This window comes from Misgurnus anguillicaudatus, chromosome 23 (genome assembly GCF_027580225.2).
Source record: "Misgurnus anguillicaudatus chromosome 23, ASM2758022v2, whole genome shotgun sequence".
In the NCBI taxonomy this organism is placed as follows: Eukaryota; Metazoa; Chordata; class Actinopteri; order Cypriniformes; family Cobitidae; genus Misgurnus; species Misgurnus anguillicaudatus.
The window spans coordinates 20168152-20192897 of NC_073359.2; the positions used below are offsets into that span (position 1 = coordinate 20168152).

Below are 24746 nucleotides of genomic sequence, written 5' to 3' on the forward strand. Positions count from 1 at the left end.
ATTTGTCTCTATGTTTGCTACCTCATTTATTTCAAAACATTTTAAACTTAAAGATTGTAAATGGATTTTTCTATGATAAAAAACAAATGTTAATGTCTAACACAGTTTGTTATGAATGCGAATCTGTTCATAGACGAACATTTGCCTCAAAAGATGTTACATTTAAACTCATAACAATCCAATTTTTATTTAAAGTTAAAACCAATACAATAATAAACGTCCATTTTCCGGACAAAATATATGGCGTTTTATTTACTTATTAAGGTCAACACAAATAGCAAGCAGTACAACAAATACTGACGTGTAATTATTAAGCATAAATAATATAATAGTTTAAAAGATGTGATCATTTACTTCTCAAATGTTACAAGAAAATATCTGAAGGCCGCTGTATGCAAAATATTTCTTCTTAAATTTGTAAACTTTGGACTTGAACTTAAGGGAATTTAATTGTTGAAGAATTTTTATCTAATATAGAAAGATAGACATTTCACGATAAAACTTATATTTATAAAGCAATTATATAAATATATATTTATAATGAAAATATATTATATTTTGTTAAAAAATATATGTTTCTGTTTTTCGGTTGCCATGGTTTTACTACAGTAACCATGGTTAATTTTCGCAAGGGTGACGCTGCAATGCAGTGATTATTACGTCGAGTTTCAGAGGCTATATAAGTCAGCACGCCCTTCATTATTTCGTGGGTTTACAGTTCGGCGTGTTTTGGTACTTTCTCGAGTCCAAGGCTATTTTCAGCGTTTTTCGTGCTTTTTTGTGGTGTGTGTTCTGCGTGTTTGTTTGTCTTGTGGATTTTGTGTTTATCATGAATCCCGTTATCGTTGTTGAACGAGGATCGCGGAGCTGTCTTTCAGCAGATGAGTTTCTTGCTGAGTTGGACAAAGGGTCGACTCTCCTGTTTATCAAGGAGAATCGGCCCACTGTTTCAATCAGCAGAGCCGTTTCTGCTCCTCAGTTCATCGAGCCCTCCGTACCTGTTTTACAGGAGGAGGCGCTCGGTGAACCGAGCAGTCCGCATCAGGATGCTGAGGCTTCGGTGAGGTCCGGTATGATCACGCCACCTCCTCTTGAGTCGACAGCAGAGGAATATGAGGCGCGGGAGTTGACAAAAGTGAAGCGAACTCGAGAGAGAGCGAGACCGCGCGAGAAAGAGTGAAACCACGCGCGAGAGGCCGAGTGTGCGCGCGAGATAGACCGAGTGTGCGCGCGAGAGGGAGCAAGACCGCGCGAGAGACCGAGTGTGCACGAGAGAGAGCGAAACCGCGCGCGAGAGGGACCGAGTGTGCGCGAGAAAGAACGGGTGTCGGGTAAAGGATCAAATATACTGAACAGTTTTAACTTGTATGGTTGCGTTAAGTGGAGGTATAATGCATTTTTTTAAATATGTCTAAAAAGAGTTTTATTATCAATTATGCTAGTACTAAATTATTTGTCAGTGCAACGAAATATAGAGATATTTTAGAGAGCTAAACACTTGTGTGAGAGTTTATGATGAATGTATGCTATCCAGAAATTTTAACACCATGGAGCACTGTCACAGGTTATTGGAGGAACATTTTCAAATTAGGATGTTGGATCATAGGCTATAAGCAATACTTTGTATGAAAAAAGATATGTATAATTTTAACACAAACTTTTTCATAGGACTACCAAATAACGCCCATGCTATCTGAGTTACATGTCAGTCTCTCAGAAATGTTACTACAACTTGAACTTTTCCTTCATCCTCAATGTACACCGACAATTCATATATCAGTCTCTAGGACTGGTGGACGACCAAGGTGAATGTGTTACTTCTTTTTTTTTATAACAAACACACGTATGATGATAGTCTACCCCAAATGCATAAAAATAAACATTATACAGATTTTCAGACATCTATAGAATATCTATAGTTCAGCGCGGAATAGTAGCCTACTGCATTATGAAACAACCAATATTTTATGATTTAATACTATTACTCTTGATAACCAGCAACAGTGGTTCTGACTGAAGTAATATTTAGAAATGTTATCACTGTTATATATTTATTAAATGTTCTGTGCATACTGTTGAAATATTTAGAAATTATTATTCAACAGGAAACAACTATACAGAGCTGTGGATAGAGTTATTAATGAGTTTAAAATGAACAGGCAATAGAGAACCACTTAATGAGAAGAATTGGACAAAACAGAAAAACATTGTATAAAAATCTTTTTTTGTTTGACACATGACTGCACTAAAAGTCATTTACACAGGTATGATCTGACCAGAGAACAGCGGATCCAGCTGAGAGAGACAGGAATGTCATGGACAGCTATTTCTACCTGTTTGGGTGTGAGCTGTTGAACAGTACGAAGACGTCATCTTCGATATGGCATGCAGACTCTTTTTCACTCTTTCTCGCGCGGTCTCGCTCTCTCTCGAGTTCGCTTCACTTTTGTCAACTCCCGCGCCTCATAGAGGAAGCCTGTAAGTTCATACATTTTCACCTGTAATCTGTATAAGTCCAAAAATATCTGTGACTGATGTTAAAAAAACTGAGTGAAATGTGTGTGAGAGAGAGATAGAGACACCTTTAGCCAAAGGACTTTTTAAATGATTCCTTAATAATTCCCTTATGATTACGGATCATTACTTTTTGCAGTTAAAGTATGGTCGATGTGGTTTTTGTAGGATTGATTAATAATAAATGAAAATTTTCTGAAAATAACAATTATTTCAAGCTTTGAAGTGTTTTGCTGTCCTTTACCACACTGCCACTAAATCTCAGAATGACAATCCTGGACGATATGCTGGATTAAATGATGACGCTTGGATCCTTAATTTTTATCTGTTCTTTTCACTTACAGGTCCAGAGGAGAAAGCTGTGGTCGAGGATGAAGACTTTGAGGAGGGGGGTCAGAGTCTTCATCCCACCATGAGCTATCTACCATGTCTGGTACAGGCTATGACACCAGCTCTCTCGCCAAAGGGTAAAATAAGACTTACACAACATTAAAACTCTTTGTAATGGATGTCTGTAATTATGTGTCTTATATCAGAGCTGTCCATTTCCAAGATTTTAGCTCTAATTTACTGACTTATTGCTTTGATATATTTTCAGGAGTTCCTCTGTTGTGGACATCTGTAGAGAGGTTGAAGCCCTCAGCATCCAACCAGCACCTCTCTCTCTGCCTTGGGTTGACCGGGTCCCCAGAGCTGGAATGAAGCCAGGGGCGTAATGCACCAATTTTTTTTAAGGGGGCACAGTGTCAACAGCTCACAGAAATTTGTGTATACACAGACATCAAACGAAATATTATAGAGCTTTCAGTCTTTTCCATGGCACTTACATTTCTAACAATCTGAAAACCCCTGCTTTCATGCAAAAACCTCCAAAATAAGAGTGATGACTAACTTTAATATCAAATACTATTCAATCGGAATAATGACACATTTGCATCATATTTACATCTGAAACGGCATGTTTTATTTAAGTCTTAATGGCTTGTTTAATTGTGTCATTAATGCATTTTGCACAACAACTACTTTATCATATAAAATTAATGTAATTTTAAATCCATAAAGTATATAAACAACGAAAATGACATAAGCTATAGCCACGTGATTGATTTTAATGTTCAATAATGATTTTAAAAAAATTGTTTAGATAAAATTATTAGAGGAACGGATTTTTGCATTAAATTTTACCTCATGTGAGCATGTGAGATTCCGCGCCCGCGTGAACACTGGCGAACTTTGGCGTTGTGCCAAGAAGACGAATCTCTACTAATATAGCGTTGAGACGGTCACATTTAAAACCATACATTTTCTACACAGAGGAGGTTAACTGCACATTACCATACTGGGGTTTGGAAATGTTGTGAGCGTTTCTAACACGTTTTAATTCCTCAGATGCAGCCAAATGCAGCAGCAAGTCAGCAACAGCAGAGAGCTCGTGTCGTGAGCGCGCCCAGACGCTGATGACGTCTGCGACTGCGCAGCTGCCGCCAGAATAAAAGTAATATAACATGATCAAAACACTATCAAAACGGCGAAAATCTCCGAAAAGTGACAAGGATGCAGCACGGAATGTATAATATTGTGCATATTAAACAGATTAAAAGTCAAATAACAGATTAATGGACGCTTATTTGATTTTGAAATTGAATGCAAAATCCTTTGGCTCAAAAAAACCAAGGGGGCAGGTGCCCCCTCAGTTTGAATGGGCATGACGCCTCTGAATGAAGCTACCAGCTCCCGCAGAAGGTGTGGATGGACTTGATTTAGTATATTTGTGAAAATCATTCTGTTGTCATCAAGTTGTTTCATTTAACCTCTTTGCTTTGTTCTCAGAAGGTTCTCCGCTGTGGAGTGACCTTTCTGACACGGTGGACCACAATGCTTCTTTGGAGGAATCCACACCTCCATCCGCCGAGGCAGCCGGCACACATCAGGTGAGATCCTGTCTGCTTGTGTCATCTTCAGAGAGTTTTTATAGAGATGAATTATGTAATTACAAAAGTAAAACATTACATTTCAGTACCAGCCAGAGTGTTTCACAGAAACTTACGCATAACCTAACCGATGATGATGTGATTTCTAGGAGGATGCTCACGGCTCCGTGAGGTCCGACTCTGATGTGAGTCCAGCTGATGGAGCCGCTGCTCCTCAGACTCCTGCGGTGCCAGAGGAAGCCTGTAAGTTCATACATTGTCACCTGTAACCTGTATAAGTCCAACAATATCTGTGATTGATGTTCAGTGATTTACAGAGTATGAAAAAAACACTGAGTGAAATGTGTGAGAGATAGAGACACCTTTAGCCAAATGACTTTTTAATGAATCACATATTAATATTATTCCCTTGTGTAACCTCATCATTATTTTTTGCAGTTAATGTGTAGTCGATATGGTTTTTGTAGGATTGATTAACAATAAGTGAAAATTTTCTGAAAATAACAATTATTTGAAGCTTTGAAGTGTTTTGCTGTCCTTTACCACACTGACACTGAATCTTAGAATGAGAGTCCTGGACGATATGCTGGATTAAATGATGGCGCTTGGATCCTTAATTTGTATCTGTTCTTTTCACTTACAGGTCCAGAGGAGAAAGCTGTGGTCGAGGATGAAGACTTTGAGGAGGGGGGTCAGAGCCTTCATCCCACCATGAGCTATCTTCTGAGTCTGGTACAGGCTCTGATATCAGCTCTCTCACCAAAGGGTAACATAAGACTTACACAACATTAAAACTCTTTGTAATGGATGTTTGTACTCATGTCTCCTACACCAGAGCTGTCCATTTGCAAGATTTTAGTTTTTAGCTCTAATTTACTGAATTATTATTTTGATATTTCAGGAGTTCCTCTGTTTCGGATGACTGTAGTGACGTGGAGCCACTCAGCATCCAACCAGCACCATTTCTGCCTTGGGTCGGCCGAGTGGTCCCCAGGGCAGAAATGAAGCCTGCAGCTCCCGTGAAAGGTGTGGAGGCACTTGATTTAGTTTATTTTTGAAAATCATTTTGTTGTCATCAAGTTGTTTCATTTAACCTCTTTGTTTCGTTCTCAGAAGGTTTTCCGCAGTGGAGTGACCTTTGGTTTACGGTGGAACCGAAGGCATCTCGTGAGGAGTCCACACCTCCTCCCGCAAATCCACAGCCTCCAACAGGGGTCCTCTCCTCCCCTCCTCCTGCACCTGCTCCACAGCCTCCAGCAGGTGTCCTCTCCTCCGCTCCACCTGTACCTGCTCCACAGCCTCCAGCAGGGGTCCTCTCCTCCCCTCCTCCTGCACCTGCTCCAAAGCCTGCAGCAGGAGTCCTCTCCTCCCCTCCTCCTGCACCTGCTCCACAGCCTGCAGCAGGAGTCCTCTCCTCCCCTCCTCCTGCACCTGCTCCACAGCCCCCAGCAGGTGTCCTCTCCTCCGCTCCACCTGTACCTGCTCCACAGCCTCCAACAGGGGTCCTCTCCTCCCCTCCTCCTGCACCTGCTCCACAGCCTCCAGCAGGGGTCCTCTCCTCCCCTCCTCCTGCACCTGCTCCACAGCCTGCAGCAGGGGTCCTCTCCTCCCCTCCACCTGCACCTGCTCCACAGCCTCCAGCAGGGGTCCTCTCCTCCGCTCCACCTGTACCTGCTCCACAGCCTCCAACAGGGGTCCTCTCCTCCCCTCCTCCTGCACCTGCTCCACAGCCTCCAGCAGGGGTCCTCTCCTCCCCTCCTCCTGCACCTGCTCCACAGCCTGCAGCAGGGGTCCTCTCCTCCCCTCCTCCTGCACCTGCTCCACAGCCTCCAGCCAAGGTCCTCTCCTGCCCTCCTCCTGCACCTGCTCCACAGCCACCAGCTGCAGTTGCACCTCCTCAGCCCCAGGCGCCTCCGTCCTCTCAGGTAGATTGTAAGCATTATCAGTGAAAATATTAATGAAAAAGTATGTAAATGTATTAAACATGATTCTTTTATTTACAGCAAAACAACACAGACGCTGTGGAGGACATGGAGGTTGATGGTTCATCTTCTCAGTAAGTTTATCAAAGTCTCTTAAAATTCATCTGTAACCAGTCTAGTATTAAGTTTAGATGTGTTTTTAAATCTTTTACAGTAAACGTAATTTTTTTTATTGTTTAAATGTTTTCAGAAAAAGTTCTTGACAATATATTTTAATGTGTTTTTAGACCTTCACCTCCATATGGCTTGGCAACTCCGGTTGCGCCTCCTCAACCTCCGCCTTCGTCCTCTCAGGTAGATTGTGAACATTATTAGTGTCAATATTAATGAAAACGTAGTTTCATGTAAATGTTTTAAATCTCTGATTGTTTTACTTACAGCAAAATACCGCTGACGGTGTTGAGGGCATGGAGGTTGATGGTTCATCTTCTCAGTAAGTTTATCAAAGTCTCTTTAAATTCATCTGTAACCAGTCTAGTATTAAGTTTAGATGTGTTTTTAAATCTTTTACAGTAAACGTAATTTTTTTTATTGTTTAAATGTTTTTAGAAAAAGTTCTTGACAATATATTTTAATGTGTTTTTAGACCTTCACCTCCATATGGCTTGGCAACTCCGGTTGCGCCTCCTCAACCTTTGCCTCCGTCCTTTCTGGTAGATTGTGAACATTATTAGTGCCAATATTAATGAAAAAGTATGTAAATGTATTAAACATGATTGTTTTATTTACAGCAAAATATCACAGATGCTCTGAAGGACATGAGGATTGAGGACAGTTCCTTATCTCAGTAAGTTTATCAAAGTCTTTCTAAATGCATCTGTAACTAGTGTGGTATTACCTTTAGCTGTGTTTTTAAATCTTTTACAGTAAACTTTTTTATTGTTCATATGTTAGCAGAAACAGTTATTTAACATTTTATTAAATGTGTTTTTAGACCTTCACCTTCACATGGTTCGTCGGCCGCAGTTGTGCCTCCTCCAGCATGGGTCCTTTCCTTCCCTCCTCCTGCACCTGCTCCACAGCCTCCAGCAGCAGTTGCACCTCCTCAACCTCCGCCTTCGTCCTCTCTGGTAGATTGTGAACCTTATTAGTGTCAATATTAATGAAAAAGTATGTAAATGTATTAAACATAATTGTTTTATTTACAGCAAAACAACACAGACGCTGTGGAGAACATGGAGGTTGAGGACCGTTCATCTTCTCAGTAAGTTTATCAAAGTCTCTCTAAATTCATCTGTAACCAGTGTAGAGTTACGTTTAGTTGTGTTTTTAAATCTTTTACAGTAAACTAAATATTTTATTGTTTAAATGTTTGTAGAAACGGTTCTTAACCAATTTTTAAATGTGTTTTTAGACATTCACCTCCACATGGTCTATCAGCCGCAGTTGCACCTCCTCCAGCAGGGGTCCTCTCCTCCCCTCCTCCTGCACCTGCTCCACGGCCTCCAGTTGCAGTTGCACCTCCTCTGCCCCAGGCACCTCTGTCCTCTCTGGTAGATTGTGAACATTAATAGTGTCAATATTAATGAAAAAGTATGTAAATGTATTAAACATGATTGTTTTATTTACAGCAAAATATCACAGACGCTTTGCAGGACATGAAGCTTGAGGACCGTTCATCTTCTCAGTAAGTTTATCAAAGTCTCTCTAAATTCATCTGTAATCAGTCTAGTATTACCTTTTAGCTGTGTTTTTAAATCTTGTACAGTAAACTTTTTTATTGTTCAAGTGTTAGCAGAAACAGTTCTTTAAAAAAATGTAAATGTGTTTTTAGACCTTCATCTCCAGATGGCTTGGCAACTCTGTTTGCGCCTCCTCAACCTCCGCCTTCGTCCTCTCAGGTAGATTGTGAACATTATTAGTGCCAATATTAATGAAAAACTAGTTTCATGTAAATGTATTAAACATGATTGTTTTATTTACAGCAAAATATCGCAGATGCTTTGCAGGACATGAAGCTTGAGGACCGTTCATCTTCTCAGTAAGTTTATCAAAGTCTCTCTAAATTAATCTGTAGCCAGTCTAGTATTACCTTTAGCTGTTTTTTAAAATCTTGTACAGTAAACTTTTTTATTGTTTAAATGTTAGCAGAAACATTTCTTACAGTATCTTTATTTGTATGTGTAGACTTCCACCTCCTCAAGGTCAAACACCTCCTCTTGCGCCTCCTTCTCTGCCTCCGTCCAGGAAGCGTCGGGCTCCATCTCCTCTACAGGTAGATTTAAACTGAAGGTTTTAGCAGAACTTAATGTTAATTTCAGTTTGTTTTAATATACGTGTATTAAATCTTAATTACAGCAAAATAATGGAGTCAGAGATGAGGTGGAGCCGACGCCAAAGAGGGCCAAACTGTGTTTAACAGCAAGCGATCTTAAAGCTCAGTAAGTTTATCATTGTCTGTCTGTTTTAGACTTTACCTTTTTATTTGCACAAATGTTTACAGAAACAGTTCTTGACAATATATTTAAATGTGTTTTTAGACCTTCATCTCCCAGTGGTCTTTCGGCCGCATTTGCGCCTCCTCAGCCCCAAACGCCTCCGTCGTCTCAGTAAGTTTATCAAAGTCTCTATAAATTCATCTGTAACCAGTCTAGTATTAAGTTTAGCTGTGTTTTTAAATCTTTTACTGTAAACTAAATATTTTATTGGTTAATTATTTGCAGAAAAAGTTCTTAACAATATTTGTAAATGTGTTTTTAGACCTTCACCTCCCAGTGGTCTGTCGGCCACAGTTGCGCCTCCTCAGCCCCAGACGCCTCCGTCCTCTCAGGTAGATTGTGAACATTATTAGTGTCAATATTAATGAAAAACTAGTTTCATGTTAATGTATTAAACATGATTGTTTTGACTTACAGCAAAAAAATGCAGATGTTGTTGAGGACATGAAGGTTAATGACCGTTCCTTATCTCAGTAAGTTTATCAAACTCTCTCTAAATTCATCTGTAACCAGTCTAGTATAACGTTTATCTGTGTTTTTAATTTTTTATTGTTTAAATGTTAGTAGAAACAGTTCTTACAGTATATTTATTTGTATGTGTAGACTTTCACCTCCTCAAAGTCAAACACCTCCTCTTGCGCCTCCTTCTCTGCCTCTGTCCAGGAAGCGTCGGGCTCCATCTCCTCTACAGGTAGATTTAAACTGAAGCCTTTAGCAGAACTTAATGTTAATTTCAATTTGTTTTAATATACGTGTATTAAATCTTAATTACAGCAAAATAATGGAGTCAGAGATGAGATGGAGCCAACACCAAAAAGGGCCAGACTGTATGAACCATTGGATGAGGTCACGCCTCCTCAGGCCCAGACGTCCTCTCAGGTAGATTTCACAAAAGCCCTAAACATTATTAGTGACAATTTCATTAGGAATTTAATTTATTAAATCTGATTAAATCTATTAAATATGATTCTTTTATTTACAGCAAAATAAAGCAGACGCTGGGGAGGTGGACTCTTCTTCTGTTTCTCAGTAAGTCTTTATCTTTTATGATGTTTTAGATCTTTTAGTGATCTTTTAAATGTTTGCTGACGCAATTCTCACAGTACTTTTATATGTGTTCATCTAATCTCAGTCAGCCAATCCAGCAAGTGCCCGTCTCTCCTCCTCCTCAGCGTCGCTGTCTAAAGCGTCCGGCTCCTTGTACTGTACAGGTAGATTTATACCAGAGCTCTGAGCAAAACAAATTTGATTAAAAAAGTTATTTAATGTCTTATATCTCTGTTCGCTTTATTTGCAGGAATTATCTGAAGACATGGTCTCTCCATCCAAAAAAGCAAGACTTAACGGATTGATTTAAAAATCTCAAGACGAGGAGATCCAAACTCACCTCCTCAAACCCCACCCCCATATGGAGAAAATAAATAAAAATATTTTTTTATGAAACAGAGATTAGTGCAGAAAACAAACATTATTTGTGACACATTCATTATGTTCATTTATTGTGACAAACTTAAATGTAATTTAAATGTAATCAGGTTTTACCAACATTTCCATCACCCACTAGAAAGCAAGCTTACTGTAAACCAAAGACCCAAGTTAGGTTGAAATCACTGGGAGAGAAACTTCTCTTAATTCTTATAGTAACACTAAGCAGAACAGATCACAGATGAGTTCAAGGAGTAAACTGTAAACTAACTTAAAATCAATTCAAGATCTTTACATCTTCTAACAATCTGAATACAATCTTAAAAGATCAGAAGGTTTAAAAACGTCTCCCTACAGCTTATGACGTATAATATATGAGATATTTCTGACTGCAGCATAACACTTATTTTTATTATACGCAAACATTAAAGTTTATTGGTTATGACATGGACAACTAATGAAAACTTGACCGTAAATCATTTCTGAAGAGTTTGTTTTTAATAAACACAGTAAATATTTTTTTATTTACTATGTAAAGGTGAAAACATCTGTAAGGTTTACACTGTAAGAGAGATCTGTATCTGAAGTGTTGACTGTTAATGTTTGTATATGATTCACATTGTTTTCTTTATCACATTGCATGCAGGGATCTTGATGGCCACATAAAGGAGGTGACCTATAAAGCAGCACAACATTTTATTAATCTCTTTCAGAGGTAAGTCATTTTATTAAAAATGTTACTTTGTAAAGTCACTGTTTTATTATTATTATGAGTCATTTGAAATGATAAACATCCAGTGATGCTCTGAATGAACTGAGATTTATTCATAAAAACATTAACACGCAGTGTTTCTGCTCATCTCATGTTATTCTTGATAGAGTAGTTTTGCATTCTTTATCTCTGAAGAGTCTTTAGTTTTATCAGATTTATAAAAGACAGATCAGCTGAACCCCTGGAGGTGAACCGCAGACGGAGCGAGTCAAGAGTTTAGTTAATGACACTAAGCTTCATGGGACGTCTACGCATGCGTGCACTTATGATGAGGGTTCAGCAGGCATTGAAGCACATATAATAATGTTAAAGCAGTTTTATATCATTCACACTTGCAAATATCGATTGATGTCTATCTCTGTCTAAGAAAATGTATTTTTTTATTATTTGAAAATAAAATATTTTTTAATAAAATTTATTGTTATGTGATTTGTTATTGGACTAAATATTGTACATAATTTTGTTAATTATTAATATATCTTCAAGTATCAGTGGTTGAATAAATTAAACGCAAGTTAATAAATGTTACGACACATTTCCACATCAATTCTGTTGATTTATAAACAAACTCATCACTCTCTTTTACTTATTAGATAATATGAGATGAATCTCAATTTATAATAAATGTGTGTGTAAATACATTGTCATTATTGGGCCAAAAATGTCATCATATGATACTTAAGTGATAATACTCACATAATACAGTAAATGGGTATAGCAGATATACACACATGATGCTAAATAATAATTGATGGTAAATAATAAGGGACAGAACAGAAGTTGTCTCTGCCTGCAGTCTCTGATAGAAATGTGCATTTAAATGGATAGTTCACCCAAAAATGAATATTCTGAACCATAGTTCTCCATTCCTGTTCCTAGAGGGCACCACCTGTCCTTTAAAATTCAGTTCCAACCCCAATCAAACACATCTGAACCTGCTAATGATTATTTACTTATGAGATATTTCCAGCATGACACTTTTCTCCTATTATTTTTAATTAATCATACTTTTATAGATTTATTAAATGTAACATATGATGTATAGATAACACGAAAGATCCTGTGTAGTGTGACAAAGATGTGTAATATTCTTCAAATAAGAAAGGATTTTCACGTAGGTTAGGTTAACATCATTAAAGTATATTCTACTACTCAATACTCATAATAAAATGATCATCATACAGCAGATACTACAAATACTATATTTAATTATTTTATACTCAGTTAATTCCCTTTTTCATTTCAAGTCAATGTTTTTCTATTACTTTTGTACGAATTCCCTGCCGTGCATTCAGTAACCGCTAGTGGGCGTAACAACAACAAACTAACGGCACGAATAGGAAACACAGACAGAGGGAAAGAAAGAGGGAGACTCCTGGAGATTCATCTGCTTTATTCCTATAAACTACAAGCATTTCATTCATTCATAGAGGCTTTTCATTGTGAAAGGTAAGACAGATTGTAGGTCTAAATATTTGTTAAACATTTAATGAAAAGGTTGTTTATTTTATATGATTATTTTAATATGATATGAAACGAACATTTTTATCGTAATGCTTTAATTTCAGTCCTAAATTCGCTTTTTAGAATATTTTTTTTAAATAAGGTAAGTTATATTTTAACCAATCATAAGAGCAATGTTATTTGCACTCGCACTGGTTTCGGTTTCGTTTGTTGTTAAATAGACAAATACCTGGAAGAAATCTGAAAAAATGCAAAACAAAGCTCGGGTCCTTAGGAGGACATATAACCATTTCAGCAATATATTACAGCAACCGTTACATTATGTTTTATTTATTTATTTATTAATATACATTTGGATTTGCTTACATGTTAATGTATATTATCTCTTGTTTTGTTCTTCAGGACACATGGCTTACCCCCTCTGGACCAAAAATGACTTCCTCACATCTAAATTAACCAATATACAAAAGCAGCAGCTCTGTGTCTTGTTGGGTGATGTGGATCTGACTCTTCTCTTCAAAGCGTCTCTTCATGGATATAATGCTGCTGCTTTCCACCAGTGCTGTGATCGTCAGGGTCCAACTTTACTCGTAGCCTACAACTCTTCAGGCCACATATATGGTGGATATACGAGTAAAGATTATACTCAGTGTTGCCAGAATATTATTGATTCTGAGGCCTTTCTTTTCTACTTTCCTACTCATGGCGGGAACCCTGTCACCATCAAAATTAATCATGGATTTGTACGGATTGATGACTCAAATGGGCCCAGTTTTGGCCGAGAGTTATACTTCATGCATAAAAATCAACCTTATTTATATGATGAGAGACAGACAGGATATAGACTTGGCACATTTAATTATGATGCCGTAACTCTGTATGGAAACAACACTCAGCTTTGTGAATGTGAGGTATACAAGGTGAAGAAGAGTAAGTCTATCATCAGAAAAAAAGTTTTATCACTACTTCTAATAATAATAATAATAATAATAATAATAATAATAATACATTTAGGACATACATTTAATAATTTATTATCATAGTTTATTCAAACATATATTCAATATTTGTCTTCCAGTTGTTAATCCTCCAGTCCCTCAGGTCACTGCAGGTCCAGTCAAAGAGAAGCCATGGAGAAATATTCTGTGGACAGAAAAGTATGTTTTCACAAAATGTTGTTTTACTCTTTTGCTCATTTCATGCTGTAATCTGCAACTGCTTTGTCACGCACAATTGATAGTAGCAAAAATTAATTATGCACTAATGTTTTAACTGCTATTGTAGACAAAAACAAGACCTCATGAAGTTCATCAAAGATTATAAACCCCTGATGTCCTCTATGAACCGGGTTCGAATCTTAATGATTGGTCCTGTAGGTGCTGGAAAATCCAGTTTCTTCAACTCCATCAACTCCATCTTTATGGGTCGCATGACCAACAAAGCCATGGCAGGATCTACAAGCACCAGCCTCACCACACAGGTGAAATAAAAGCTTACTTTATTAAAAAGAGCATTAAATAACTTTTCATGACTTATTGTTTTGGTCCCTATATTCTCTTTTAGTTTCGCACATATCCACTGAAAGATGGCCGTGAGGGAAAGCCATTGCCATTTGTGTTGTGTGACACTATGGGACTGGAGGAGCAGACAGGTGCAGGTCTGGATATTGAGGACATCAGCAGCATCATTCAGGGTCTCATACCAGACCGATATCAAGTAAGATAAACATTAAGATGATACGGTTGTATCCAAAATTAACTAGTTGAAGTTTTAAGTTGATTGTTACTTTACCATAAATTGTTTTGCTTCAAGTTTAACCCCATGGTACCATTTCATCGTGATGAGCAAAAGTCCTCCAGACCTGTATCGCTACAGGAGAGGATCCACTGTGTGGTTTACATAATAGATGCCACCAAAATCTCCCTCATGTCCAGCAAACTGGAGGAAAAACTTGCAGCCATACGCCAAAAAGTGAATTCACTGAGTAAGTGCATTTATAAAACACGTGATTCCGGTTCTTAATGCTGATTGGTCAATAGCTGTGATTTTCACAGAGTGACTATTTGTATCTGTTGTCATTTTTGTGCCATATAAATGTAAATTTGTGTTGCATATTAAGCTGCTTATATCTCTGCTTAATTAAACATTTTTCAGGTGTTCCTCAGATCGTCTTGATGACTAAAGTAGACGAGGCGTGTCCTCTGGTGGAGGAAGATCTACAAAAGGTTTACGTCAGTTCCTACATTAAGACAAAGGTGAGATCTTCCAGAGCTGAAACTGTGTGATATGGAGCTGAAAGTGTGAGAGATGGACTGAGAGATTTGTATTGACTCTACAGGTACAGGAGGTCAGCTCTCGACTGGGTGTTCCTGTGTCTTGTGTGTTACCTGTGAAGAATTACAGTCAGGAGCTTGAACTGAACCTCAACTGTGATCTCCTGCTTCTCACCGCTGTACAGCAGATGCTTAACTATGCTGAAGATTATTTGGATGATGTTGATGCCAATGTTGCTTAAAGTTATAATTTTTTGTTGTTGTTAACTTGCACACTTCATTTCCAGGACTTCGTCCAGCAGTAATGTAATCATTATTATTTTTGTAATACTATTACTGTCCAGGTAGATCATCACACTGCAATTCAGACACAACGCCCATGAATGATGATGCTGATATACTGAATAATGTTGAAGTTTCCAGCTAATACATGTGAACTTGACATTGCCATGACAAAAAGCTGATAGTCCATTACATTTCAATGCCTTCATTTCAATTGTAGTACACAAAAAGATGCAGTATTGATCAGGGGTCGCCGTGGTTTCGCCAGGTGGGATGTGATCCTGGATCAACATTTTTTGTTGATCCTGGATAAACATTTTAATCAAAGATAACCCAACCTACCCTTAACTCAAACCCTAACCATTTTTAAACCCTCAAATTAGTTTGAAATAATAGTTTAAGGAGTATTTCTTAAAAGCCCCTAACCAAATCCTAAACCTAAATCTAACATGCACACTAATCTTAATCCTGCAATCTGATTGGTAAATGAAAATGTTGATCCAGGATCACATCTTACTTGGTGAAATCACGTTCACCATTGAGGTCATTGTAATTTAAATATGTATAAGTAAAATGTTATATAATTTAAGTGTTGTAAGTTGTGAATTAGCCATAAATATGTTATTTCCAGAATATATGTTTGAAACGGCACCTGTGAATGTGTGTTTCATTTGTTTTATTAAATGAACTTATTTCAACACTACGGGGCGGTTTCCCGGACAGGGATTAAACTAGTCCTAGACTAAAATAAATGTAAGAGCTGTCCAAACTGAAAACAGCTTGCACTGACATATCTTAAAATACATCAGTACTCTTTGTTTTGCCTCAAAATGTGCACTAGTAATTTTTTAGCAAGGCATGTTTGTTACAACTACTTATATTTCCTAATTAAACTAAGGCCTAGTCCTGGTTTAACCTAATTCCTGTCCGGTAAACCACCCATACAAGTTATTTGAGACTTTTAAAAAAATGTTGATTTGTAAGTAATGAAAATAAACGTAACGTGGGTACTGGGTAAAGCAAACTACGGATGCCAATATCATTAAGTGCTTTTTAATATCACATTTCAATAATATCCATTGCAGGATTCGATTTGTTTTAGTGGTCAAAATCACCATTTTAAATTGTTTAAAAAACTGCTTTTGCCCTTGTTAATTTTAAGGTAACACTTGCTTTTATTGATTTATGAAATGTAAGAAATAATACATAGATTAAACACTAAAGCTCCAGCATAGAGCATTGTAAAGAAGATGTGTAAAAGGATCCTATAGTTGTTTAATATCTTGTTACTGAATACTCATAATAACATCATACAGCAAACATCAACTAATCAGCTTGTTCAGTACCTACACTTATTTAATGCGAAAATGCATTTTTAGTTTACCTGCCTGCATTCACCAACCGCTAGGGGGCGAAAAACAACTTGGGACAAATGGGAGATTGTATGAGGTTCATCTGGTTCATTTCTGATTGGTTAACAAGCTATGATGTCACTTAATTCTGCAGGCAGCTATGTGAGACTGCTATGATATCTGTTCAGGAGAACTTACTCAATTTTTAAAGGTTCGTGTGTAATACGAGGAATAGTAATTTGAAATAAAATTAACCAAAAAGAATATTGAGGAAATAATTTTGCTTTTTTATTTTTATTTATAACGGCAAATAACCACTAAATACCTATATATTAAGTGCAGGATGTAGAGCTTGAAATATGTGAATATAAGTGTATTTTTTATTTATTTTTTAAAATGTAAATACAAATGTATGTAACGTTACTCATTGATTCTGTTCATGCGATTTTGTGTTTTTTTATCTTTTTTTGTGTGTGCGCTGTGTATTATCACAAGATAAGAAATATTTAAAAAATTTAATTTGTGTAAAGCATCAAATGTTTTGAATCGAAAACCATAATAAACAAGCATTAACTGAAGTGAAAATGTACATATTATTACACGTCTACCTTTATGGCTCTGCCCAGCAAGCAATAGCCGTCATTTCAACGTCTCGTTTCAGTATAGACCCGATATAGCCGGGCTGTGCCTAGCCCATATCTAGCCCAAATAAACTTTAATTTGGTTACATGTGGTTTTTGACAAAATAATTTGTGAGATGTATGCTATTTCATCATGTAAGCAAAGTTAACAGCGATTACAAGGTATTTCGTTTCATTTCTATAAAGTGTTTTATGCATCGTCTGTACGTAGTCACAATTTAGCTCATAAATAGACCGACTACGAATAAACCAGGTTTAGCCCAGAAATAACCATGAATTTAATTACATGTTGTTTTTCCAAAATGATTTGTGAGATGTATGATATTTAATCATGTAAACAAAGTTCAAAGCGATTAAGGTATTTTGTTTCATTTCTTTAAGGTGTTATATGCACCGTCTGTACTTAGCCACTATTTAGCTTACAAATAGACCGACTACGAATAACCCACGTTTAGCCCAGAAATAACCATTAATTTAATTACACGTGGTTTTTGCCAAATAACTTGTGAGATGTATGGTATTTCATTGTGTAAGCAAAGTTAACAGCGATTACAATGTTTGTTTAATTTCTTTACAGTGTTTTATGCACCGTCGCACATAGCCACTATTTAGCTCATAAATAGACCGACTACGAACAAACCATGTTTAGCCCAGAATAACCTTGAATTTAATAAAATGTTGTTTTTGCCAAAATAACTTGCAAGATGTATGATATTTCATCAGGCATGCAAAGACACCAGTGAATTCAAGATGTTTGGTTTTATTTATCTTATCTGAATATCTGCTGTCACGCATAACATTCATTATTGATATACAAAATCCAGTTACAACTCCGAACCGCTAGATGGCAGCTGCAGTACACAAACACGAGGCCAAATCTGGCGAGAAAGATTTCCGGTGTTTGAAAATCAACAACACCGACCAGCGAGCAGCCAAGGGGAAAGCAATCTTCCACACTCGTTTGGTCTTGTAAGTGTTTTTTATTATTTTATTTTACATGTGTTTAAAATGTATTTACTTTATTTGTTGTTGGAATCGCGACATTCTTGCGGGTAACTTTACGTTAAAGTAAGTAACCCATGTTTTTTAAAACCTAAACAGTACAACCTGCAATGTAATAAAATAGTGGAGGTAAATGAGTCTATGTAACGTTACACTGAAGATTTACATAAGTGATTTGTAGGCTGCTTTTTAGTAACAGCAGTAACTTAGCTAAGTTATCACCGTGTTGCTTAAAGTAATGTAGGCAGTTATGCTTTACAATTATGCATACAGAGATAGATTGTGGGGGAAAGCTATTTTTCCATATGGATTTAACTCACAGGCCTTCAGTTTGTTGGAAAAAAGATTTTTATTGTGTTAGTGAGGGAAAACTTGCAGGTCAGTGGGCATTAACCTTAAAGGTTGGTAAACACTTGTACACTGAAGCATACAATACTGTACAATTACTGACATAGGCATGTGCTATTCAGGTGTCAAAGCTGTGTGAAACTGGAGGGAGAAACTTGAGAGACCATGCCGGAAGAATGCTGGACAGGTAAATTCTATAAACATGCAATATTAATAAGACATTGTGGTGTCAACGCAGTCTTTCATGTGGTCACAAAAAATCAAAAATATATGTCAGTCTGCAAATGTTAACGACATTATCTTTTGTATTTTAGAGTTCCATAAAATTCATTAATTTCAAAGTTCAACATGAATGGTGGTAGTCCACTGCAGAAGCAAGCATTTGAAAAAACATCAGTTCTCAGTTATTAAAGGTAAGTGTGTTTGTATGTAGTTTTAGGCTGAATGGTGTTTCACAAAATCATACATTTAATATGACATTAGGCTATGTGAGGTGTAATTGACGACAGTCCGGTACTGCATTAATATTTTCTAAATATTAAAAGCCCCAGATTAAATTACTCTTTGCCGATACAACAGTTAACTCACCCATACAATATTGTTTAGATGTTTTATGTCCATAAGATTGTATTGTGAATATTTTATGCTTGGCATCTTAAAGGAATAGTCTACCCTTTTGCCATATTAAGCTATGTTATTACCTCAACCTAGACGAATTAATACATACCTATCTTTTTTCAATGCGTGCACTGCACAGTGTGTTGTTAATGTGTTCGCATTTAGCCTAGCCCCATTCATTCCTATGGTACCAAAAAAAAGTTTTATTTTGTGGCACCATACTTACTAGTATAACTCCTCATGTAACATTCTTTAAATAGGGAAAACACAGAAGTGTTTGGTGGCTTCCCTGTTTGGTACCATAGGAATTAATGTGTCTAGGCTAAATGCTAACACATTCACGACGCGCTATACAGTGCACGCATTGAAAAAAGATAGATATGTATTAATTTGTCTAAGTTGAGGTAATAACATAGTTTAATATGGCAAAAGGGTAGACTATTCCTTTAAAGGGCAGGGTATTTGATTTTGAAAAATACTAACTTTAGCCTACACGCACCAACCAGAAGCACACTCCTATCTCATTAACCAGTAAGACTAACAAAGTGACTAACATTACCAAAATAACCAACATAAACAACTGTTTTTAATCCGAATTAAATGCAACACGTTTAGAAATTTGAAAAGATAAATATCATTACACTAATTCGTAAAGGAACACAAACTACATAAGCAACACGTTTCATTAAAATACAATCTGAATCCATCAAAATAGAATCACACTGCATACCTACCTTTCCAAAAGAAACACTGCAACGACCCTTTCAGACCAGTAGCTGTTTCCATCTTGCGGAAAAGCAGTGAAGTTACCAATGTTAATTTGGGTTTTTGCTCTTTGCTCATCCAGATGTTTTTTTTTGTTGTTGTTTCAAAATGTTTTTCGTTTTGTAGCTCCTGTGTCAATTCAGCAGGAAAGTTTATTTGATTCTCCCTATTTTTACAGAGCGTGAACAGGGTGTGAAGTGGTAAATGTAAACATGAATTCAATTACATGATTTAATTCACTATGTGTAAACACAGTTCATACATTGAAAACGGTATCACAGAAATTTTTTGTGGTTTTTAAAACCTTGACTCTGAAAATCCCGGTATACCTTTAAACCGGTAACTGGCCCATGTCCAAATATTGCATTCGGTCGACTCGGGGTTCAATGATTTGTTGAGCGTTTTTTGGTCCTACGCCTTTTACAGATGACACAAATATATAAAAATACACATTCAGACAACTTAACATAGTGATTGCTATCAAGACTTGAGGAGACTTTCAACCAGCATAACTAAAATGTTTCTGGATCAAAATCAGATACCCTGCCTTTAAGCCTCTTTTGCTAGTTCCAGAATGTCATTAAACACACGCAGAGAAACATGCACTTGTGTTTGTAGTAATGAGAACGATATGATTACTGTTGTTGACCTGTCAATATTTATATATGACTTTTTCCAAAGAGAATGACTATCACATTTAATATAAAGCAAAAATACTTGTCTCATGCATTCTTTTCATATTTGGCAGATGCTGTGTTGAACAACTTCCCAGCAGCAACAGAACTGGAAGTGAAGGATGCAATGGGGGCATTTCAAACAGGCACCGGGGGGGGGGGGGGGGGGTATAGAAATTAGTACAATTAATAAGTTGAAGTGAACTGAAGATAAGTTTGTTAATGTTTAGATGTTATTTCATTTTTAAAATTTTATTTTGTTATTTATGCTTTTATTTTGTTACTGTTTTTATTCTTTTTGTTAAAAGTAGTTTTTCATTTTGTCTTATCTGAATTTCTATTGTATTAACAATATTTCTTGTAATAAATTGCATGATTACATGTTTATGAGAACCTTTTTTAATGGATTAAAAATAATTCTTTAGCCATTCTTTTGTTGTTTATTAGACACACACGTGTAGTCATTTAATAGCCGTCTATTTAACGGCTAGTCTATTCTTGGGCTATGATAGACGTCTACTAGATTTTCACTGACAGCCCAAAATTAGCCTTTTATTAGCCTAGACCCACATTCACCGTCTATTAGACGTATATATGTAGACGTTTAGTAGCCGTCTATTTGATGACTAGTCTATTCTTGGGCTATGATAGACGTCTACTAGATTTTCACTGACAGCCCAAAATTAGCCTTGTTTTAGCCTAGACGTCAGGGGGGTGTTTAGACGGCTACTAGACGTCTATTAGCCGCAAAATTGCTTGCTGGGTGGTTAGGCATTTTGGCTTCATCCAATCAAAACCTAAGGTGTAAAAAATGACAACCCGTTTACCCAATGATTACGCTCCCTGGACATTTAAAGTTCTCAAACCTTATCTGATTGGACAATACAGTAAAAGTCGGTGTCATTTTGCTCAGAAGAAATTAATGGAGCAGGAAGACATGACTTTTCAGTGATAAGAATTTATATTTAATTGAAGATGAACATGATCGATCATACTAACCGGAAGCGCGCATGTAAACAATGGTGGATCGTTCGGGAATTTCCCCCAATTTTCATTGTTTTGGATTAACATGTGGGATGCATTTTGAAGAGTGGACCCTTACTGGTGTTTCTTGGATTCGTTTGAAATTATCAGAACCATATGAGATGATATGTAAGTAACGTTACTAACATTCATATTAATAATATTATTCGGTCCGTCTGCATCATTTAATCCACTCCTGATTGCAAAAACCAGATCAGAACATAAACAAAGTACAGATACCCATAGATGCGCCCGCCCACATGACGGTGCGGGATACGTTTAAATTATTGTGTTCAGTTTCAGTTTTTTACACTTTTTGTGTTGTGAGATTTTATTTTAAGATTTTTAAAGTGTCACGACAGCCAAATGACGTCAAAGTACCGCGAGAGCGAGTAGTGAAATCATACGGAGGAATTGCTCTCGCGGAACTTTGACGTCATCCGACTGTCGGTTCTTCCAGCGCTGCATGAAGTCAAACAAGCCTAATCTTTCTTGAACAAAAATTCACAAATTACAACAACATCAATAATTGTCACTAGACTTGCTGATATAATTTTAACAATAATTAATTTAGATTAAACTGGATATGTACATTTGTGGAAAAACCCGGTGCCACGGCCTATTAGTGTGCGTCAATATTATATGTTAATAATTTATTTAACCACTTCTTATTAACTGTGCAACTTAAACTTGAAATAGATGCTAATGACACTAGACACTGAAAAGCTATTGATAAACTTCTAAGTAAATGTACAAATCACATCGTTTAAATTAAACAGTTATTTTTAAATTATTTTAATAAACATATTTAATATATGTAATAAATAATAATAATAATAAATAATAAGTAATAAATAATAAATATTAAAGTTATGTATCTAATGATATTTATTAAATCATTAACTGTCACATCTTCAGCTACTTTGCCACATACTGCATAACCGTGACGCAGTTGGCTGCGCTGCATGACTCATGAGCGTGTGCCCAACTAGGTCCGCTTTTATGCAAATACTTTTTGCTCCCGCTCCGCTTTTCTGATTGGTTATACAAGCTATGGCGTCACTTAATCTACAGGCTTTTTTTATTTTTATTATTATTAATGAACATTTATTGTACATACATATGAATACAACATTAAATTTGTCACATGAACATACGAGGGAGTGGGAGGGAAAGGGGGTGGTATCAATAAGTCAGTTCATATCAAGTTTGTGTAGTAAAGTGTTCATCGTAGAAAGAAAGAAGCATCATTTTTTTCTTGTTGTTAATTCTTCAAAGCGTGGATAAGAGGTACTGAAATTCAATGATAAACATTTTAAATATAGGTTTTTCTTTTTTGAATTTCTGTTTGTGAATGTAATGTTTGGATACAAGTATAAAAAAAATTGGTAACAAATTCAATACATTTCTGTTTGTGTGTAAAATAAAAAACAATATCTCTTTTTGTAAAAATGTAAGAATTATCAAGAAAAGCAAGGTGATTAGATAACATCAACCAGAAATTACGTACGTACTCACATTCATAAAAAATATGCAAAATGGATTCATCATCTTTGTTACACAATGAGCATTTTTGGTCAATGTCTATGTATTTGGAAAGCAATAGATTACATGGGTATATCTTATGAAGTATTTTAAACTGAGTCTCTATTATCCTGTTAGAGATGCAAAACTTGTATGGTAACAACCACGTCTTTTTCCAATCAACATCTGGAATCAGATTGTCCCAAAAAAATTTCCCTCGAGGAGAGCTCTTATTTTTACTATGTATCACATTTCTAATTAATTTGTTGTTACATTTTGTATCAGTGAGCAAATTTCTATCAATGGGGAGTGTAGGATTATAACAACTCTTTTATAAATGAAGAATGACATTTCATAAGTTGTACAATACCAGAGGGAATGGCTTTACAAACAGTGATAAATTCATGAGCACGTATAGGAAAATTAAAATAAGACATGAAGTTTTCATAAGTCAAAATGTTACCATGCTCATCAAAAAGGTCAAAGATAAAAGAAACACCATGTGCATGCCAAGTAGGGAAGAAGATGGATTTGTTTTTAACAGTAATGTCTTGGTTGTTCCATAAAAGTGATTTGTGGGGAGAAAAGTTATGAACATAGATCAGTTTCCAAGATAATAGAGCTTGTTTGTGGAATTTGGACAAATGGAGAGAAAGTTTAGAAGGGGAGTAGTTACATTTGAGAAGAAATTCTAGACCGCCACATTTTCTAAATATATTGTGAGGGATAAAATACCACAATGATTTTTCACCCATTAGTAAACATCTTTTTAACCAGTTAATTTTAAAAGTGTGGTTGGTATCAATAAAATTAATGATTTCGAGGCCTCCATCTGACCTATTGTTTGACAAGACAGATTTTTTAAGCTTATGTTGTTTGTTTCTCCAGAGGAAGTTTAAAAAGATACGATTGATGTTGTTACAAGTGGATTCTGAAACAAAGAGGGATAGAGAAGGATATACAAAACGTGAGAGACCTTCTGCTTTTGACAGAAGGACTCTGCCAATGATAGAAAGGTCCCTCTGGAGCCAGTTGTTAAAAATGCTTTTTGTAATTTTCATTCTGGGAATAAAGTTCAATTCTTGTCGCATTTTAGGGTTCTTACATATGTGGACACCTAAATATTTGACAGTGTCTTTTACAGGAATGCCATGTGTATATTTTTCATTTGTGTTATAAAGGCAGAGGGCCTCACATTTATTTAGATTTAAATTTAGACCAGAAGCCTGAGAGAATGAATGAATATTTTGAAGTACAAGTGGAATTTGATTTTTGTCTTTTAGGAATAATGTTGTATCGTCAGCAAGTTGAGAGATTCTAATTTCTCTATCAAATATGGTTAAACCTTTTGGGTTGTTAAGGATCTGAATTGACATGAGTTCCACCACTAAAAGAAAAAGGAAAGCTGATATAGGGCACCCTTGTCTCACACCTCGATTTATATTAAATCTTCTGGACGTGTTGTTATTAATGATCACAGAGCTGTTAATATCTTTATAGAACATCTTGACAGCAGATATAAACCTAGGACCAAAACCAAAGATGTTTAAGGACGCAACATCTTGTGTCGAACGCTTTGTAGAAATCTAAGAATAAAATAATGGCGTCTGAATTAATAGAGTCCGCATAATCAATTAAGTCTAACACAAGTCTTATGTTGCAGCTAATATGCCGTCCTTTCATAAATCCAGTCTGTGTCTCATTGATAAGATGGTGTA

At 36.3% G+C, this 24746-nt stretch overlaps 2 protein-coding genes and 1 long non-coding RNA gene across 6 annotated transcripts in view; all 3 read left to right on the top strand.

Moving 5' to 3' along the window:
- Window positions 1–2236: 2236 nt before the first annotated feature.
- Window positions 2237–10308, top strand: LOC141359384 (uncharacterized). Its single transcript, XM_073861752.1, has 29 exons — window positions 2237–2264; window positions 2859–2981; window positions 4345–4445; window positions 4595–4688; window positions 5089–5136; window positions 5184–5211; window positions 5347–5471; window positions 5559–6370; window positions 6449–6501; window positions 6655–6721; window positions 6808–6860; window positions 7014–7080; window positions 7159–7214; window positions 7362–7497; window positions 7576–7631; window positions 7782–7920; window positions 7999–8054; window positions 8202–8268; window positions 8353–8408; window positions 8555–8642; window positions 8726–8808; window positions 8908–8976; window positions 9128–9197; window positions 9283–9338; window positions 9469–9556; window positions 9640–9744; window positions 9848–9894; window positions 9998–10076; window positions 10163–10308. The coding sequence occupies exons 1-29, from the start codon at window positions 2237–2239 to the stop codon at window positions 10220–10222; spliced, it is 2910 nt and encodes a 969-aa protein (XP_073717853.1). The 3' UTR covers window positions 10223–10308.
- A 2068-nt stretch (window positions 10309–12376) lies between these two features.
- LOC129453745 (interferon-induced protein 44-like) overlaps window positions 12377–24746 on the top strand; it is a 69387-nt gene continuing 57017 nt past the window's right edge. Inside the window, exons 1-7 of one of the 3 annotated variants that reach the window (XM_073861910.1) lie at window positions 12738–13456; window positions 13605–13683; window positions 13811–14006; window positions 14090–14242; window positions 14339–14510; window positions 14681–14781; window positions 14865–15732. In XM_073861910.1, coding sequence (XP_073718011.1) covers window positions 12775–13456; window positions 13605–13683; window positions 13811–14006; window positions 14090–14242; window positions 14339–14510; window positions 14681–14781; window positions 14865–15041 — 1560 coding nt within the window. In that variant the 5' untranslated portion in view covers window positions 12738–12774 and the 3' untranslated portion in view covers window positions 15042–15732. Of the gene's footprint in view, window positions 12512–12728; window positions 13457–13604; window positions 13684–13810; window positions 14007–14089; window positions 14243–14338; window positions 14511–14680; window positions 14782–14864; window positions 15733–24746 lie in introns of those variants that run through there. The other 2 variants (XM_073861915.1, XM_073861911.1) reach the window with 2 other exon arrangements.
- Window positions 17049–20909, top strand: LOC129439846 (uncharacterized). Of its 2 annotated transcripts, XR_012365935.1 has the most exons (5): window positions 17049–17236; window positions 17899–18043; window positions 18547–18611; window positions 18739–18837; window positions 20556–20909. It is a non-coding gene; the product is annotated as an uncharacterized lncRNA (long non-coding RNA). The 2 variants fall into 2 exon arrangements; XR_008642944.2 differs by having other exon boundaries at window positions 17049–18043.

What these genes read in the sequence shown, in the direction of transcription:
- LOC141359384 (XM_073861752.1), top strand. Translation starts at nt 2,237, where the DNA reads ATGACTGCACTAAAAGTCATTTACACAG. An exon ending in CTCCGCCTTCGTCCTCTCTG is followed by an intron (nt 7,498 to 7,575) that starts GTAGATTGTGAA and finishes TTTTATTTACAG; the next exon opens with CAAAACAACACAGACGCTGT. An exon ending in GAGGACCGTTCATCTTCTCA is followed by an intron (nt 8,055 to 8,201) that starts GTAAGTTTATCA and finishes ATGTGTTTTTAG; the next exon opens with ACCTTCATCTCCAGATGGCT.